This window comes from Panicum virgatum, chromosome 6K, assembly GCF_016808335.1.
Source record: "Panicum virgatum strain AP13 chromosome 6K, P.virgatum_v5, whole genome shotgun sequence".
Lineage (NCBI taxonomy): Eukaryota > Viridiplantae > Streptophyta > Magnoliopsida > Poales > Poaceae > Panicum > Panicum virgatum.
In genome coordinates, this window is record NC_053141.1 from 42,352,186 (window position 1) to 42,370,795 (window position 18,610).

The window sequence follows — 18,610 nt, forward strand, 5'->3', positions numbered from 1 at the left end:
TCTTTGCTGAAAATTTCATGTCCTTCCCATGCATGGCTGCTCCCTTCTTTGGATTATTTGCATGTGGTGGTAGGTAGAGAGCACAACCTCTTCCCGTGAACTCACTTTGATCAATAGATGTTAATCAAGCACATAAACCTTCTCCAAATCATGCTTAGATGTTGAATCTTCCTCTAACTTCGAAATTTCAGAATTAACTCGAAGCATGCAATGAGCTTAAATAAATAATCAGAGGGGAATCAAAACATCTTTACATTTGTGAGTCAAAAAAATATTTTCCGACTACATTAATTTTTGTTGCACCGGAACCGTTCACTTTCATGAATTGATAGCGAACAATCTCGAAATCAACCGTGGCTCTTGGGTTTAGGTTCTAATTTTGCCAAAATGAGAGAGAAATTTTAAAAAAGGGAACAAATAAAGTTAGGAAAATTCTAGTCCTATGGTAATGAAACTGAAAATTCTCTCTATGTTTGCGCGAACCTACGCATCAAGAATTTAAATAATATACACAAAGCGCGGCTCTACTCATGTCTTTTTATCTCAACTTGGTCCGGCCATCATGGATAGGACGGTCGACAAAAATAGGTATGGAAATTTGGATGTGGCTTTCTCAAGAAGAGGCAAATAAATCATAGGATGGCTCATGTCATTGGTTTAAAATAAGAGACAAAATCGAAATGACCGAGCGAATAAAATCCAAATCAAATTGTTCGACCAAACGACTAATTGTTCAAAAGTTTATCATGTTCTCGCGTAGCAAAATTCACGACTCACTTACCCAAACCTCTCGCGGGTTGTCCTCCCGACAGCTTATTCTTGACTCGATGAACGGGTTGAACTCCCGGCAGCTTAATTCTTGACTCGACGAACGGGTTGCCTCCCGCAAAGCGCTTCGTTTATAGTCTATAGCTAGACTTTCTTCTTCTTCACTTCGGACCAACGCTCGGTGAAGGCGCTGCAGTCTTGGGTACCCACTTCCGCACACCCCTTGGTGCGAGTTTGTCCTCCGGCTTAGTCGTCTTTTTTGTCTTCACAGGCGGGCTTCTAGCTTTTATCTTGACGGGTGCAGCGATCTTCTTCATTGCGATAGACGCGACGACTTCTTTCTCCTTCTTCGCTTCCTTCTTGTTCGGCTCCTCCTCTTTCTTTGGCTTCTCCTCTGTGACACGGCGGTGAGGCGGAACATATTTGACATTGACCATGTTGCATACCTCGAGGCGTGGACGAAACTTGAACTCGCTTGTGGTGCCATTGATGTCGAACTTGATCTCCCCCTTGCCACCGTCGATGTTCTCCCTTGCGGTCTTGAGGAAAGGCCTCCCAAGTATGAGAGGCGCCTTGCCCCCTTCTCCCATATCGAGAATCACAAAGTCAACGAGGACTAAGTGTTCTCCAATCTTCACGGGCACGTCTTCGGTGATTCCCAAAGGATAGCGAACGGAATTATCCGCTAACTCTAGGCACATGGCGGTGGGCTTCGGCTCCGGTAAGCGTAGCTTCTCGAACACGTTCTTTGGCATGACGCTCACACTTGCGCCGAGATCACAAAGTGCTCTTTCGAACATAAGAGATCCAATGGAACACGGGATGGTAGGACATCCGGGGTCCCTCTTCTTCTCAAGAGCATCATTAACGATTGCCGCGCTACACTCCTCGGTTAGCTTGACGGTGCTTGGCGGTATCTCACGCTTGTTTCCCATGATGTCTTTGAAGTAGCGAGAATATGTTGGAACTTGTAGAGCGTCCAAGAGCGGCATGTTGATGCTCAACCTACGTACCACGTCAACAAATTTGTCGAAATGCTCATCTTCATGTTTACCTTAGCGGTATCGTGGCCTTGGCGGAAGAATCTTGGTGTCTTTATCATCTAGCTCAAACTCCGGTTCTTCGGTGACTATCTCCGGCATAGGTAGTAGGTGCCTTCTCCTTGATGATGGTCTCCACTTCAACTCTTGGATTAGGCTTCCTTGCTCCTGCCGCGTGTTTGGGTTCTTCGGTCTCTTTTCCCGAGCGAGTTTGAATTGCCTTTGCCGTCTCCGGACTTTGAGGTTGCCCGGGCAATTTCCCTTCGTTGCTAGATAAGCGTCCGGCGAGGTCGGCTACTTGCGTCTCTAGCATCTTCATCATGTTGAGTACTTGAAGGTTAGAGCTCCCGACCTCCATCACCTTGCCATCAATGTTCTCCAAGACCTTGTCGATAGCCTTGAACTTGGTGATGGTGTCCTTGTTGATCTTGCCTTCCTCCTCCATGAACTCCTTCAATTGTATACGAAGAGGCACCGAGTTTTGAATGGAAGAACTTGCATTAAATTGAGGTCTACCTTGCCCATAGCGGAAGTTGGATTGCGGGATCCATTCTCCCTTCTTCATGTAGTCGAGCATCTTGGCTTCCTCCGGGCAATTCTTTTGGACATGGCCGTACTCTCCACATTCTTCACATGTAGACCTTGCTTCGGCCGCCTTTAAATCAATAGCTTGGGCTTCTCTCTTTTCCACCTCCATCTTCTCCAACCTCCTCATGAGCGAGTCGATCTTCTCTTCTAGCACTTCTTCACGTTCCACTTGCAATACACTCTTCGTGGCGCCCACGGCTTGGAGTGGTTGTAGGCGCCCCGATGATGCCCATGCATCATTGTCCGCCACCTTCTTGAATAGCTTGAAAACTTGAGTCGACGTGAGCTCAATCATCGAACCTTCGGCCGATGCGTCAATGATCCCCCTTGATGCAGTAGTGAGGCCTTGATAGAACTTCTAGACCACATCCTCCCTTGAGAACTTGTGATGAGGTACGGCGCGGATGTAGTCGTTGAAGCACTCATAGGCTTCCGCAATAGTCTCCGTCGGGGCTTGCGCGAATGTAGCAATCATGTTGCGCAAAACTTGGGTCTTGCCCGGCGAGTAGAACTCTGTCATGAACTCCTTCATCAAGGACTCCCAATTTTGCACCGTGTGCGGCGGTAGAGAATGAAACCATTGCAACGCTCTCCCAAGTAGAGAGAACGGAAAGAGTCTCGCTCTTATTTGATCTTGAGTCATCCCTTGCATGTCGAAGGTGCGGCATAGTTGGAGGAACGCTTGAAGATGTAGGTTAACATCTTCTTTTCCAGTGAAGGGCGAGCTTTGCACCATCCTTATGATTGAAGTCTTGATCTCGAACAGAACTCCGATGTTGTCGAGGTTTTGAATCGGCAAGTCCCGAACGTCTAGAGTGCATAGCTCTCCGATCGTACGCTCCGGCTCCGGTAGCGCCATCCCTTGGTGAAGTGGCGCATCCCTTGGACTTGTTGGTGGAGTCACTTGAGGTGAAGATGATGAACCGTCGGCTTCGTCTTTTGGATCTACTAGTTCCAACTTCCTTGATCGTGCTTCGCGTCTCCTTTGCCTGTAAAGTTTTTCTGGATCATCCACAAAATTTTCGGGTTTGTTGGAGAGACTCCCGTCCATCTCCTGTTAGGGGTTAGTGAAAAAAATAAAAATATATACGAGATCTAAAAGATGAATATACAAGATCTAAAACATAAAAGAAAAATAAAGCAAAATAAAGCAAACTCTAGATTAGATTGATTTTCGTGGAATAGATATGTTTTTTTTAGTTATTTTAGTTAGCACAAAAAAATAAGAGATCTACAAAAAGGTCAAAAATAAAAATCAAGAAAAATAAATATTTACGAATGCAAGTAAGATTGGATCTTAAATCGATGGTTCCCCGGCAACGGCGCCAGAAAAGCTTGTTGACGCTCCTTAGTGCCCCAATTTGTATACCGCAAGCGCACGGATCGTGTAGCTTTTCCCTTAGAGTATTCCCCCAAGGTTTATCAATCCACAGAACCAAAGATACAAGAAACAATCTACTAACATAGAGAATCCTTTGTGTTGAGATGGTGTAAAACGAATCTAATCTACTAAAATCGGCAAACACCGAAGGTAGCAAGAGAAAGTTAGAGATAACCAATCTAGATCACCTAGATCATGCATATGTTGTAGTTCAAAGCTAAATGTAGTGAAGCAAGATAGATGTGAATCTCAATGAAAAGCATCTTTAAACCAAAATCTCCAATCCAATCCTTCGATAACCCATCTTACTGAAGCAACGCCCTGTCACGATGCCCCCTTTTGGACTAAGCTACCCCGAAGCATGATAAACAAGTCGAACCCCCTTTGGTAGTTCTGCCATGAACCTCTAACCACCACGACTACAAGATCATGCTAAGCGATCTATCTCGATAATAGATCTAGGATGAAGCAAACCCAAAGAAAAGAATGAAATCAAAAGAGAGAACATGGTCGCTAAAGATTCGGAATCACAGGTAACTTCACCATGAATGATTGTACATCACAAGATCACAACCGGGGCCCTACCTTGATCTTGATGATCCTAGCTCCAGAACTCCGACGTGGTCTTCCTTGCAAGGTTCCCACATCAGCTAGGGAAGCCCCTAGACAACTAGCACGACCCTCGGCTCCCCGAAAGATGTTTCTCTATCTCCCCAAGTCTTCTGGAGTCTTCTGGAATTTATCCCTTTCACGATTGCACCCCCGTTGGACGTCGTTATCTTCGAGATATCTTCGTGGGAAAGGATAGGACGGAGAATCCTTCCTTAAATCTCTATTTGCTTTGCTTAGCCCCGAAGTATCTTGATCTCATCTTGTGGGCTTTGTCCTTTGGGCTTCATTGGAGGGTGGATGTGCATGAACGGGCTTCTAGTCATCATGGCCTTTGGTCCTTTGTTTGGGCTTTGGTCTTCGTCTTTCTTCGTGTTACCGCGTGATCATGGGCCTCATCATTTCATGCTCCAAAATTGGCCAAAAACATGTAAAAATGAAGTTGCTCCAAAATATATGTGCAAATGTAAAAACGACCAATAATTGGGCCGAGGTTAGGATGGTTAGTGATTTTGATATTAAATTCATGCCATTATCAAAGTTAAACAGGGGATAAAATGGATACTTAAGGAGCGCCAACACATGTACATCATCAAGTGCGGCATAATATCAAAGTAAGATGGCGGGAAGCACATCTTGAGCTGGCAAATCATCTCTGCGATGAATTGTTTCATGCCTGGCAGCTCAGCTTCATCAATGATCTTTTGTGTGATCCAGTTGAAGCAGTAACCGAGCCGTGTGATGACCATCTTCACGTACTCAGGACCAATTGCCCTGATCACAATTGGGAGGTACACCGTAAGCATGATGTGGCAGTCGTGTGTGTTGAAGCTGGTTAGTGTGAGGTCCTTCATCGAGACCAGACTCTTGATGTTCGAAGAGAAACCGGTCGGCACCTTGACAGCCCTAAGCCACTGGCACATAGCCCTCTTCTCTTCTGTCGTGAGGTTGTAGCTTGCGCCTAGAAGGTCCATTTTCCCGCTCTGCGCCGCTAGGGTCGGATGAAGTTCGGCCTAATGTCCTGGTTCACAAGATCCTGACGAGACTTCAGACCATCCTTCGTCTTAGTCTTCATGTCTAGCAGAATCCCGGCAGTGCTTTCAAAAGAATTCTTCGAAAGGTGCATACAGTCGACGGCATGGGGCGTATCTAGATCCTTCCAATACGACAGGTACTTGAAGAAACATGACTGCTTCTTGAAAGCAACTGGGGTGACAGGCGGTTGTTCCTCCTCCATCATATCCCGCTTCCTCTTCTTCTTTTTCGTGGTCCCATCTTCCTTAGCTTTCTTCTTCTTCCCGAACTCTACGTTTATGCCCTTCACCATTTCAAACACCTTTTGCCCATAACTCGTCTTCTCTGGCTCATCTGTTTGAGGCTCATCCTCTTTGTCAAAGAACTGATTCGTCGAAGTATGCCCATACCTGTGTTTTCTGCTGAGGAAACGCATGTGCCTCATGTACACCAATTTGTTTGATCCACTAAGATAAGTGTAGCAGGTACCGTCAATGCAAACTTCACAACCTGACTTGCCTTTGATCTGCCCCAATAGTGCAAAAAGGCCAGGGTAATCGGTGATGGTGACAAAGATGATGGCTTTTAGAGTGAACTCCTTTACGAATGCATCCATCATTTTTACCCCCTCTTCCCATAGCATCTTCATGTCCTCCATGAGTGGCTCCAGAAACACATCTATATCATTGCATGGCTGCTTCGAGCCAGAAATAAGCATGGTCAGTAAAAGATACCTACGCTTCAGGCATAGATAGGGAGGTAGGTTGTAGACGGTCAGGATGACCGGCCAAGTGCTGTGGGAGCTGCTGAGGCCACCGAACGGATTCATCCCATCGGTACTTAGTGCGAACCTGACGTTCCTCGCCTCATCACCAAACTCCTTTGCATACTTTGCATCGAATCTTTTCCACTGATTGCCATTGGAGGGGTGTCGTAGCTTGCCATCGCCCTTAATGCGTTCTACCGATGCATGCCACGACATTAGCTTGGCATCCTCTGGGTTCCCGAATAGCGCACGCAGGCGATCGATCACAGGGAGGTACCACACTGACAGGGCAAGACTTTTTCTCTACACGTATCCCTCTTCTTCCTCCTCCTCAGGAACCGCCGGGATCTGCTTGGTCGTCTTCTTCTTCTTTTGCCTATTCTTGGGTCCCTCTTCATCCACATCAGCGCGACAACCGGCATTCCTCTTGTAGCGACTCGCGCCGCAATACGGACAGCTCTGTAAGTTCTCATACTTGCCCCAATATAGGATATAGTGATTACTGCGCGCATGGAACTTTTTAAGCTTCATGGACACTGGCCGGATCATTTTCCTCGCTAGATACGTATTGGCCGGCACCTTGTTACCCTCCGGGTATGTGTCAGCAAGGATACGTAACAAGTCATTGAAGCTAGTGTCGGACCACCCATGGCGAGACTTCAGCATCAGCAATTGAAGATTAAAATGCAATGCCATCTATTGCTTCGGACAGTCCTTATACAGTGGATCAATTGCCGCCTGCTTCATCTCCTTAAAATTCTCGAGCCACTTCGGATTCCCAAACAGAACATCATCTTGGTCCATGCGGTTAGCCAAGTTCTCGAAGATCTCTACATCTTCGGGCCCCAAAAAACCACTCTGCTCGTCACAATCCCCATCACCATCATTGGCTACCATGTCTTGGAGAAGTTCGTTGATATTGACATAATCATGATTCCCAGTATCGCTGTCTGCTCTCGCTGCCGGTGATGATGAGGGCTGTTGTGCCGAAGAGATCGTCGTCGTCGACGACTTTCATTCAGATGCACCGGTGGCGCTCGAATCCACTTCACCATGAACCTTCCAGACGGTGTAATTGTCGACAAAACCATAGCGGAGGTGAGATTTCACCACGCTATCTTCGTAGACAAGATTGTTCTTGCATCTATTGCACGGACAAATGGTGCCCTCCTGACCCAAACTTGTACGATGCTTTTTCACAATGGTAACAAATTTTGTCACATGATGCAAGAAAGTCAGATCGTTGCCAGCCCTCGGTATCTTGTACATCCACTCTGCCCTGTCCATGAGGAGACCTTGTACACAGTGAGAATCAAGAGTCAGATCGATCCAGATCTGAGTTTCTCTCTCCTACATTTAGAACTAGATCTAGATCTAGATCCAAAACAAGTAGAAAGAGAGGAGATGAGAGGGTGAGGAGTTAGAAATCAACCTTTTGTGGTGTTCTCCCCCACCAAATATAAGGCAAAACCTCCCCCTCTAGAATGCTCAAGATTGGGTGTTTTGACCTGAAAACACCCAAAAATGGAGGAGGAGCCACGGGGAGGAAGAAGAGGGGATGGCTGTTATATATAACAGGCTTAACTGAGCCGGGCACTGTAATAGAAACGCCTCGGTTAATGACACTTAACCGAGGCGGTTATATTACAAACAAACGCTTCGGTTAATCATTTAACCGAGGCGGTTTTTGTTAAACGTCCGCCTCGGTTAATCTGTTAACTGGGGCGGTTGCGCAGCAGGCGGCCCGACGCCTATTAACCGAGGCGGTCCGGGATGCTGCCCGCCTCCGAGGCCTATTTTAAGTGCCTCGCAAAATAGAATTTTGTAGTAGTGTGAGTGCAACGTGGAGGCTCCAATACTGAGATAATAGACTTTGGACCACTAATTTATGGATGAAAACCACTTTGATTAAGAAATAGTAATCTCCTTTTGTTTTTTATTAATTATTGTGTAAAACATTTGCCGCATGTTTCAAACCGGAAAATGACTATTTTATTAATTTAAATAATTTAAAGAAATTAATTTAATATGTTGTAGGGATTAAATGGACAAAATGAATTGTCAAGGGTAGTACAGTGGCGGTTTTTTATTTTTAAAAATATTATCACTTCGTCAATTTATATTTTGACTCAAAAAAGGTTCGGCGTGTTGCTGTAGGAAAACAAAAAGGAGTCCAATTCGATTTCTTTTCGGTTTAGTTAGCTCGATGAAAAACCACACAAATGATATGACATGTGGTCCCATGATGGACCAAGCCACGAAACATTATTTTCTTTAGAGATGCAGATACACACACCATGTAAGAAAAATTCAAAAATAGGCATCATCGAGCTAAGGTAACCGGCATAAAGCCCGTCACCTTTGTCACATCACTGTTATGAAGTCAGAGCTGACGGGTTTATGCCCGTCACCTATATGAGGTCATAGGTCACGGGCTTCAATGCCTGTCATTTATAATTTACTTAGGTGATGGGCTTTGTTTCTACACACCATCACCTTTGAGTATAGTCCCCTGTGTAGGGCCTTTTCTCCTTCAGACTACGTCACGGAGCACAGCCAGGATTTGGCATGACCTGACATAACATCATGGTATCCCTGCAAGCTGACAGAACAAAACCATTACATTTTACCATGTCAAATTAACATAAGTCAAGTAAGAACATAACCATTACATTTCACCATGTACAATTTACAAGTCTTCTAGCCTGGCCATATATTCCGTATGGTAAAAATCTATGATCTGCGCTTCCATAAGCTCGAATTCACGTAGGGCATACGAGTAGACACTATCTTTAGCACATAGAATGGAAGCACGTCTCCATAAACAGTGACACTCCTGTGATGTTCTTTTATTTTATTTAATGGTATATGTGGGTAAATAGATCAAAATAAGTTATTTCTCACATGTGGGTAACTTTTATATGTATTTAGAGGGTTATTTTAGATTATTTTCTATAATGGCAATAGTGGGTAATTTCTTTAAATGGTCAAGCTGCTGGCACACGGACATCCAATGGACCACCTCCTGTCGGACTCCCGTCCAACATAGGTTGTTGTTGTGTGCAACATGCCATCCAAAATTGCAACATTAAAATGTAATCTTCGCAAGATTAGAAAGTAACATTTGCAACATTGAAAGTTAACATTCGCAACATCAAATCATGTTTAAAAAAAATACCAAAACCATCCACTTAGCAGCTAACCTCCCACCACAACATATGTTGATGCTGCGCGCAACATAATCACAATCAGCAACACTTGCAACATCGTCGATTCTATCGCAACATAGAGAGACAATATATGTCGTATTAAATTTTATCTTTTGCAATTTGGAACATCTACAACATCCCTTAACATCTTCAACATTTACAACAATTGCAACATCCACTCACGACCGCCCAACTGCCAGCTACAACATCACAAATTAACCATTGCAACATCCCCAATTAACCCTTGCAACGTTCCAAAAACATGCTTGTAACACTAGGAGACGACAATCCAGTGCGGGCTCAGCCGGCAAGCCTCGGCAGCGGCGTGCGGTGGCCCAGCGACAGGTGTGGGAGTAGGGAGGAGGAAGAGCAGCAGCCCGAAAGTGGGCACAGGGGTGGCTAGCGAGGACGACGCGAGGGGGCGTCGAAGGGTGGAGAGAAGTGGCAGAGGCTGAGGGTGACGAGCGCAATGTGAGGGGGGTGGCAGAGGGTGCGCGAGGGGAGGCAGAGGCCGAGGGTGGCAAGGAAGGTGCGAGGCTACAGGCGGGGGTGGAGATCACCGATGGGCACATGGCAGGGGTTGCCGGCGTAGAGTGAGTGAGAAGGAAATAAGATAGTGACAGAGAGAGTTGGTGCGTCGAGACATTGGAGAAGGGTGTTGGACACCTTGAGGAGTATTTCCGCTATTACAAAATAGAAGAGATCCAATAGTTATTATTGTTGATGATGCTGAATGGATGGTTGAATGTTTCTGATTTTGCTGAGAATTTCTTGGACCTTATCTATTTTTCTAGCATGTCTCGTGAGGATTAACGTGATTGTCTCAAAAAGAGACTCCAAATAGTAATAGTAAGATTTATAACTCACATTATTTTTTTATAATTTATAAATATACTTTCATTATTTTAATGGCATTGGTGGGTAATTAGATTAAACACTAGCTGTTATGTTAAGTTATTTTTTTCATAATGGCATAGATGGGTAATTTTTCTATATAATTAGTGGTTATTTTTTATTATTTTTTCATCATGGAAATGGTGGGTAATTTATTGGAAATTAGAATCTAATGGTTATGATTATTGATGATGCTAAATGGATGGTTGGATGTTTCTGATTTTTGTGAAACTTCCTAGGATTTTATCTATCTTTCTAGCGCGCCTCGTGAGAATTAATGTGAAAACCTAAAAGGAATCTCCAAATTGTAATAGTAAGAGGATTCACATACGTACAACCCATTTGTATGACTCTGATAAAGTCAGGTGTTTTGGACAATTTAATTTACAAAGGAACAACTACCAAAATGATATCAATCATCTGATATTTTGGTTGTGACTGGGACATACAAATTGGTCTCATCTTGTAGGCATAGCATGGTTGCACTTATTAATCGGTTCTAAACTACTGCATAGGTCTACTTATTAGTCGGCGATTTTTAATAACTGGTTAGATTTGTAGTAGCTAACTAAAAAAAGCTTGCAGTAGTTTAATTTAGAGAGTACGGAGACACCACAAGCCGCTAATAGCTGGTTTGCTGTAGTATGGGTCCCTAATTTTTTATTAGGTGCTTAACAGATTTTTGTTTATTAGCCAGCCAAACGCTAGCCTGGTTGAAGCTGCTACAGTACTATTAGCAGATTCGTAGAACTATCAGCTTATCCAAACATGGCAGAGAGCATAGACTAAGGTGCTTTTTTATTAAAAAAAATAGTGAGGTACTAGTATGTACTCTCCGTACTAGAATACAAAGGATTCTAGGTTATTTTAAGTCAAACTATTCTAAGTTTGTTCAATTTTTTAGGAAAGAATATTAATTATTTCAATATCAAATGGGTATAACTAGATTTACTATGTACTTTTTAAACTTATTCCTTTGGTGTAATACAGAGTAGGTGTTAATACTTTCTTATATAAATTTGATCAAACTTAAAATAATTTGACTTAGGAAAAACCATCTTAGTGCAAATTTCAAGGGTTTATTATCAATTGATATTATGCTATGAGGGACCGAAAAGGCGACCAGAGGGGGTGAATGGGAGCCGATCAACAATTCTCACAATTGAAAGCTCGGCCAATGATCCTAAGTGAACACCCAAACCCTCACTTCTAGAGTGTGCAATGTGTAGCTATAGCAGAGCTAAACACCAAGCAAAAACTCTAGAAACAAGCTGCGAAAAGATCGGATCAAAAGTGAAGAGTAAGCACCAAAAACAGCACGGTATACTAACACCGGTTAAACCGACGTGTGAAGAAGTACTCCACCGGTTCAACCGACGTCACAGAGCCGGCAGTAGAGAAGAAGCACTCACCGGTTAAACCGACGCTATGGTTTAAACGGCGTCGGTTCAACCGACGATAGTGCACCGTATAAACCGACAAAATCCAAAACGAACACCAGTGCAGTTGTCCAGAGAAACCTCAAAATGGACTAGTGAACACCGGTTAATCCGACGAGTTCAACTCCAATGCACCGATGCAGTTGTCCAGAGGAGCAGCAAAATGAATCTAACAATGCACCGGATGAACCGACGCTATGAATTTTCTATACGCCGATCAAACGAGTTAAACAGCACGTGGGGAAAGCTGGTGAGGCTTCACCGGTTGAACCGATGCCCGTGGATAGCTAAAGCACCGGTGCAACTGATGAACAGCAGAAAACCCTAATGCATGAATAAACCACTCACCGGTTGATCCGACGCAAAAGAACGCAAGCGTCGGTTCAACCGGCGATAACAAAAGAAACCCAGCCCGAGCAGAACTGGAATTTCACAGCCCGCGACCTTTGGAAAAGACAACGATTGAAGGATTAAATCACGTCCAAATGAGCTCAAATTTTGCAGGCACGATCACAAAGACATTGTGAACCTACCCACCAAAGGAATCGACGAATCACTCCATGGTTTGGGAGGAATCGAAGAATTTCCGAGCAAGAACGGGGTTTTCTTTAGAACTCAAAAACGTCGATTCGAAAGAACTCGTGAATCCAAAGAGATTTATACTAAGCAATAGAGCGTGGATTCACACAAAGAGCTCAGAGAACCACCACAAATTCGTTCATCATGGACACACAAACGGAAATCAAAAATCCATCACAAAGAGCTCATGAGACGTACCGAATTGAACGAAAACAAACGCCCCGAGGGCACAAGGATGGAAGGGCCTCCTTTCCCAGTCAATTCACGTACAAAAAGTCAACAATCCATGGCTAAAATCCCTAACTCTTGAGAGGAGATGAGAGGGACAGGAAGGAGAGGAAGGGGGCGCCAGGAGAAAGAAGGTGGCGTGCTGTCCAGGCAAAAAGGAGAGAGCCAGAGAGGGAGAGGGGTGAGGGGGTTTTTAACTCCAACAACTCTCAACCCAAAAGACTAAACTACCCCTAGACATAATTAGACACTAGAAGGCCCGTAGGGGAAAAATCGAAAAACGATACAAGGACTCATCCAACGGCCGAGGTTCTTTCTTCGAGTCGAAGTCTTCTCCGCGATGCTGCCGTGTGGACGAAGATCCGGTTCGCGGTTTTGGGGGGTCCGCGGAAACCGGGTAGATGGCCGGTTTTGAGAAAACCGCCAAAACTCCACGCGCGGGAAGATTCCCGCCTCCACGCCGTGGCCCTAGACGCCGTTCCTACCTCGGCCTTCTGACGGCCCTAGACGCCGCCCGACGCCCGTCACCTCCTCGCCCGCGGCGAGGCCCTTGACGCCGTCGACGCCCGTCGCCTCCGTCAGTCCCGAGACCGACGCCCGTGCCTCCACGACTTGGCGTCTTCAACCGCCGTCCGCCTCCTTGGTTTTGTGGCGCAAACCAAGAAACCCGCCTTCCGTCGCCGCTTGCGCCCTCGATCCGGGAGTGGACGCCACAGCTGCCGCCCCGCCTGAGCTCCTCCACGGCAACTCTCCGTCGACACTCGACGCCCGTGTACCTGCAACCAAAGACCAAGCGCACGATCACACCGCACGGTTGACAATTCACTCATCACAAGCAGGATAGAGTACTCAACATTCCTCGTACTACATCAGCAAATTAAATGACTTGGCATGTCTAATCATGAATAGAGAGAACATGAAAGTTTCATGGGGGAAGAAATAGAGTTTTATGGGGATGAAACTTGACGGCACAGTTATCTAAGTAGGTGAAACCCCGTGACATTCCCACTAAGGGCACTCCCAATGCTGGTCATGGGGTGGTGTATACCAATTAATGAGCGCGAAAATCCGATGTGGCAGGAGAAACCTCTGATCATACACCTTATCTCATTTCAACCTCCACAAATATCCCAAGATCACGAGTTTTCAGATTCGAAAACTACTGGTTAGAGTATGAACACTACTTTTGTCCTTTAGCATGGCTGGAATCTTCCAACTCAACCTCAAGAGATCAGCATGAACAATTTAGGAAGGGTTTTCAGAGCATGGAAAGATCAGTTACCCTGTGTTGCCCATGCCATCAAGAGCTGCAAACAGATTATGTTCTTTCTTGACACTTTGGAAGAATTCAGAGATTTACAATTATCAGAATGGAATTTCAGAAATTACAGATAGCGCAATAGTTAATGGACGGAGTATAAAGTTTTCGCAGGCTTTACGACACCGCGCCGAATCATGGGACCATGCTGCCCAACCAGGACTCCCCATGCATCAACGGTCAATGGCCAAGTCACCCCTTCCTTGGTACCGCCCTCTCCATTTTTTTTTAATTGGATCTGGGCTAGTACATCTAAAGCTTCTCTCTTGTTATATAGATCCATCCCGATGTCGAGGGCTCAAGGCAGCCGCATCTTTGCTGCAAAGGCCAACAACCACAAAGGAGAAGAAGCCATGGCCACAGATAGTCTCCCACCACAACTCCCAACGGCTGCCACACCGCCCCTCCCTGAACTACCGATTCAGCAGGTGGCTGGCGTGAACCCATCAATGGTAGCCACCGGCATCCCAGCTGGTGTGGCCACTGATCCGCTTTCACTCCAGGCGCAAGTTGCTGGCGTGCTGCCAATGACTGGGGCTGCAGCCGTTGTGACGTCTGCTCCTCCGCTCAATTGGTGCCTGCCACCCATAGGCGCCAGTCCTGGAGCTGCCTCAGCGAACCAGGGAGCCCCGCCCTCGGCTGGTTTAGCAGCCTCGATCGGGGTAGGCCTCCCAACGCACAACTGGAGCTTGCCTTTCTCCGGTATCCGTCCGGGTCCGGCAGCTACCCCGGCGCTCGAAGGAGCGTCACCCTCGGCCTCGGCTGGCGCTGCAGCCACGGCCACGGCGCCCAGCAACCGACTGCAGAGCCTTCCGGCACAGGACTGGAGCCTGGGTGTCCGTCCTGCAGCTGCGCCCGGGTCCGGTGCGACTAAATGGAGCCTTCCATCTAAAATCCTCCAGGCCGCAAAGCTCCAGCCGCAGGATGGCTGCATCTGGCGGCTGGAGAGCGCCGCCATGCCGCCCGGAATGTGCACCCCAATGGTTGTATTCCTTGGCCCGCTGTTCCCGTTACTGGAGCAAAGGCAGATGATGGAGGAGACCAAGTGGGCGTACGTGCACAACCTGATCCTTAGAGCCCACAGCAAAGAAGAAGCAGGACAGAAGCTGACAGCATACCTCACCCGTATCGATTCGATGGAACCCAAGATCCGGCAACGATATGACCCGTCGGAGTGCCGGGTAACTCGCAACGAGCTGGTGGAGATGATGGTGCTGGACGGCCTCTTCATCATCGAGGTGCTGCTCAACCATTGGATGGGGAAGATAGAGAAAGGATCGGCCTCACCTCGGGTGCAGGCTGAGACAGGCAACTCCGACCACCGGGCGCCGTTGGCATCCACGCTGGTACCACAGGTCCTGAGGGAGGAATTCACTCCGCTCAAGGTCAGGTGGGAGCCTCACGCACTTCGGTTCGACCTGATAGTCGTTCCGAACCAGATCCCCTTCTTCGTGCTGGAGGAACTGTTCCAGATGACCGAGGTCCCCGAGCTTCGGGAGCTCCAGCAGCAGCCTACAAAGCTGAGAGAAATCATACTTGATTATCTCGTTGGCGATGTAGGTGATGGTGTACTAGCCGGTTACGACGGCCCCGTGCACCACATCCTCCACCTGGTATATTTACACCTCACTTTCTCCAAGGAAGAAAGCCGTGTGTCCGCTCTGCAGCCGGGGGCTCCGGTTCCACGGCCGTCGCTGCTAGACAGGGCACTGGACAAACTGAAAAAGAAGCGCATGGATCTCCGCGCGCTTTGTAAACGGACGTTCTCGCGCTCCTCAGACCTACCTGTGGGCTGGAAACAGTGGAAGTTGGTCCCGCCGCTGCGAGAGCTCGTCCGAGTTGGTGTGAAGCTGAAGCGGACAGAGACGTACCGGTTCGCAGATGTAAGGTTCAAGGACGGGAGGCTAGAGATCCCGGCCTTCGCGTGGCGCCGGTATCACATCCGGCTGCTCACGAACCTTGTGGTCCTGGAGATGTCCGGATGGTGGCCGCGCGAGAAGCGACTCTTCTGCAGCTACGTCATGTTTATGTCCGAGCTCATCATGAAGAAGGAAGACGCCGCCTTGCTCTTCAAGAAGGGCATCGTCCAGGAGAACAACATGGATGATGTCGAGAAGAGCTTCATTTGCCCTATTCTGATCCTTGCGGACTTCAGTCACGGTTCCCAGTACGAAAGCCGGTTCTCTAGCCTCGTCTGCGACGTATTCAAGTGCTACCAGCGGTGGAGCAAAGTAGGTGTCGCGCCAAGCAGCCGCAGCACCAAGTAAGATGATGGAGACGTCTCCAATTTCACAGTATAAGTTTGCTGAGATAGTACTATGAGGTAATCTGGTGCTGATACCCCGGCAACTCGATGATTTTCAGCATAGTTATTTCCATATTACATTATCAGATGTACAATTTTTTTCTATGTTTTCTGTGTGATTACTGATTATTAATTAGTCGTTAGTACTTAGTACCAACTGTTACTAGCGAGTGCCAGTGGGCGGCAGAAGCTCGCGATTGTGTCACTTCTCTTTGCAGGCCTGTAGCGTTGGTGTCTGTATTCTAGATGTACTTCTGCTATGTTCAGTTTATTGATTTTTGTGCCTATGTGTTTGGTTGGGTGAAAAAAAAATTGCCCCAAGGGAATCTTGTATGCATTTCGTATTAAATAAAGTTTATTTATAAAACATTTTCATATATGAATGCAGTTTGGAACGACGAATCTAATGAGCCTAATTAATTCATAAGTTGCTACAGTAACCATTCTCTAATTGTGGGGTCAAAGACCTCATTAGATTTGTCCCGCGAATCAGCCCAGAGGTTCTGCAGGTGGTTTTGTAATTAAACTCTATTTAATACTTCTAATTAATGGTGGCAAAAGATTTTTCACCCCTAACCAACACAGGGTGACAGTAGGGGCTAGTAATTTTAGGACAGATAGACCAGTGCACCTTGACATAGATTTTTTAAGACGATCGGAGAGTTACTTTGCGAACGAGCGGACAGCTCAGTGGTAGTGTCGGTGGTGGGCAGCCTACCCACCAACGTTCGATTCCCAATTTGGGCGAACGGCTGGTGTCGCATGAGGGGGCCGGGCGGGCAGGCGTGTGTATAGTTATAGGGTGGTGTGGGTGTAAATCAGAGAGTGACTTTAGATTATTTTTCACAATAGCATGGTTAGGTAATTAGGTAAAAATTTAGAATGTTACTTTAAATTATTTATCATTATAATAGTGGTGTATAATTTATATATAACATTAGAGGTAGCCTATTTTTCACAATGCAAACGTGGGTAACTTTTTTATATAAAAAAGACCAGTGGCTATTACCGCTAACAATTATTAGAGTTTACCAAATTAATGACCGAATGTTTTTTTGTAATTTATAGGATTTATTATATTTTTAGTGCTTCTTTTGAGGATTAATATCGAGTCTCTGGTTAGTAATAGTAAAATAGTATAATAAAGTGCAGTGTAGATTCCGAAACATTTCTTGAGTTCTCATGTAGATCCACAAACTCTCAAAGTTATCATTTGCATCCTCGAACCTTTTCAACTGGTTCATTCGAAGTTTACTGGAGGTCAAATCATGGACTTCGATTCACACTTAAAATGTTTTTAAGGACACAAATAATCACTTTGAGATTTCATGGACTTAGACGAGAACTACGGTGCACTTCGTGCAAAATAGTAATATAGATACTTTGTAATTTTTAATCTTAAGACAGACTATAAACCTTCGTGTGTTTGTCATGTGTCTTGTTGAAATATTAGCATAGTTGTATATGTGTTTAACGTTAATATTGATATGTTCATCCCTTATACATATGTGATTTGCACGGTATAGACTTTAGTTATCAATATTGATATGTTTACTGTATATAATTTTTGCATCCATATTTATAGTCTTTCCCCCTTTAGATTGCACCTCCACGTGCGTTTACCACGTGTTTTCCTGAAACCTTAGCATATGAAAACCAATATGATCATTCCTTGCTATATACATGTATATACTTGGGTTGTTTCGTAAATCGTAACCCACATCATATAAGATCTTTAGGATTTTCTATAAGCCTGTTCAGTTGCTGCAAGCAGTTGCCTGTTGCAGCAGTCTACTGTTGCCCGGACTACGATGCAGCTGCAGCCAGCCCCTTGTATGAGGGGATCGGATTTATTTATTTATTTTTAGTGCATATCCTGAGGATTAATACGAGGGGAGCCTCTAATTAGTAATACTAATATTTGTTGTTTTATCCCATTATTGCTAGTATTGATGAAAAACATATAAATTTCCCACCAAAGAACTTGCGGTAAAAAAGGCATGTTGTTAGTTTTTTTTTTCCTTAGAAAAGCTAGCTCAAATTGCGGTGCATATATATCAGCTGTGAAGGTGCAAGATCCTCCAAAAGCACATCTAGAAGTTTTAGAGAAAATAAAACTTGAAGAAACCATCCATTTTTTTTTACCGAAAACCATGGGGAAAACCCCCCGGTGGTAACCGTCCAATATATATAGATGCGGCACTGGTTAGTAAGATGTTAGTACATCCATTAAAAAAAATAAGAGCAAGTTCATCAACTAAGCGGTCTAGGGCTGTGCTTTCTAGGGAAATATTCGAGCAGTGCAAACCACCTTTTCGGTGAGACCATGAAAATCCCCTAAAACTATATACTTGGATCTTCTTTAAAAATTAATTTGATTCACATTTATAATTGGGAAGAAAATTAAATTCATAAGTAATATCGTCATAAAATTTCTTGTTTTCTCATGAACTTTAGAAAATGAGTTTGTTT

At 45.3% G+C, this 18,610-nt stretch overlaps 1 protein-coding gene across 1 annotated transcript; it reads left to right on the forward strand.

Moving 5' to 3' along the window:
- Nucleotides 1-14,152: 14,152 nt before the first annotated feature.
- On the forward strand, nt 14,153-16,507 carry LOC120713712. Its single transcript, XM_039999661.1, has one exon. It carries the CDS (start codon nt 14,187-14,189, stop codon nt 16,098-16,100), a length of 1,914 nt encoding a protein of 637 aa, XP_039855595.1. The 5' UTR covers nt 14,153-14,186; the 3' UTR covers nt 16,101-16,507.
- The last annotated feature ends 2,103 nt before the right edge of the window (nt 16,508-18,610 follow it).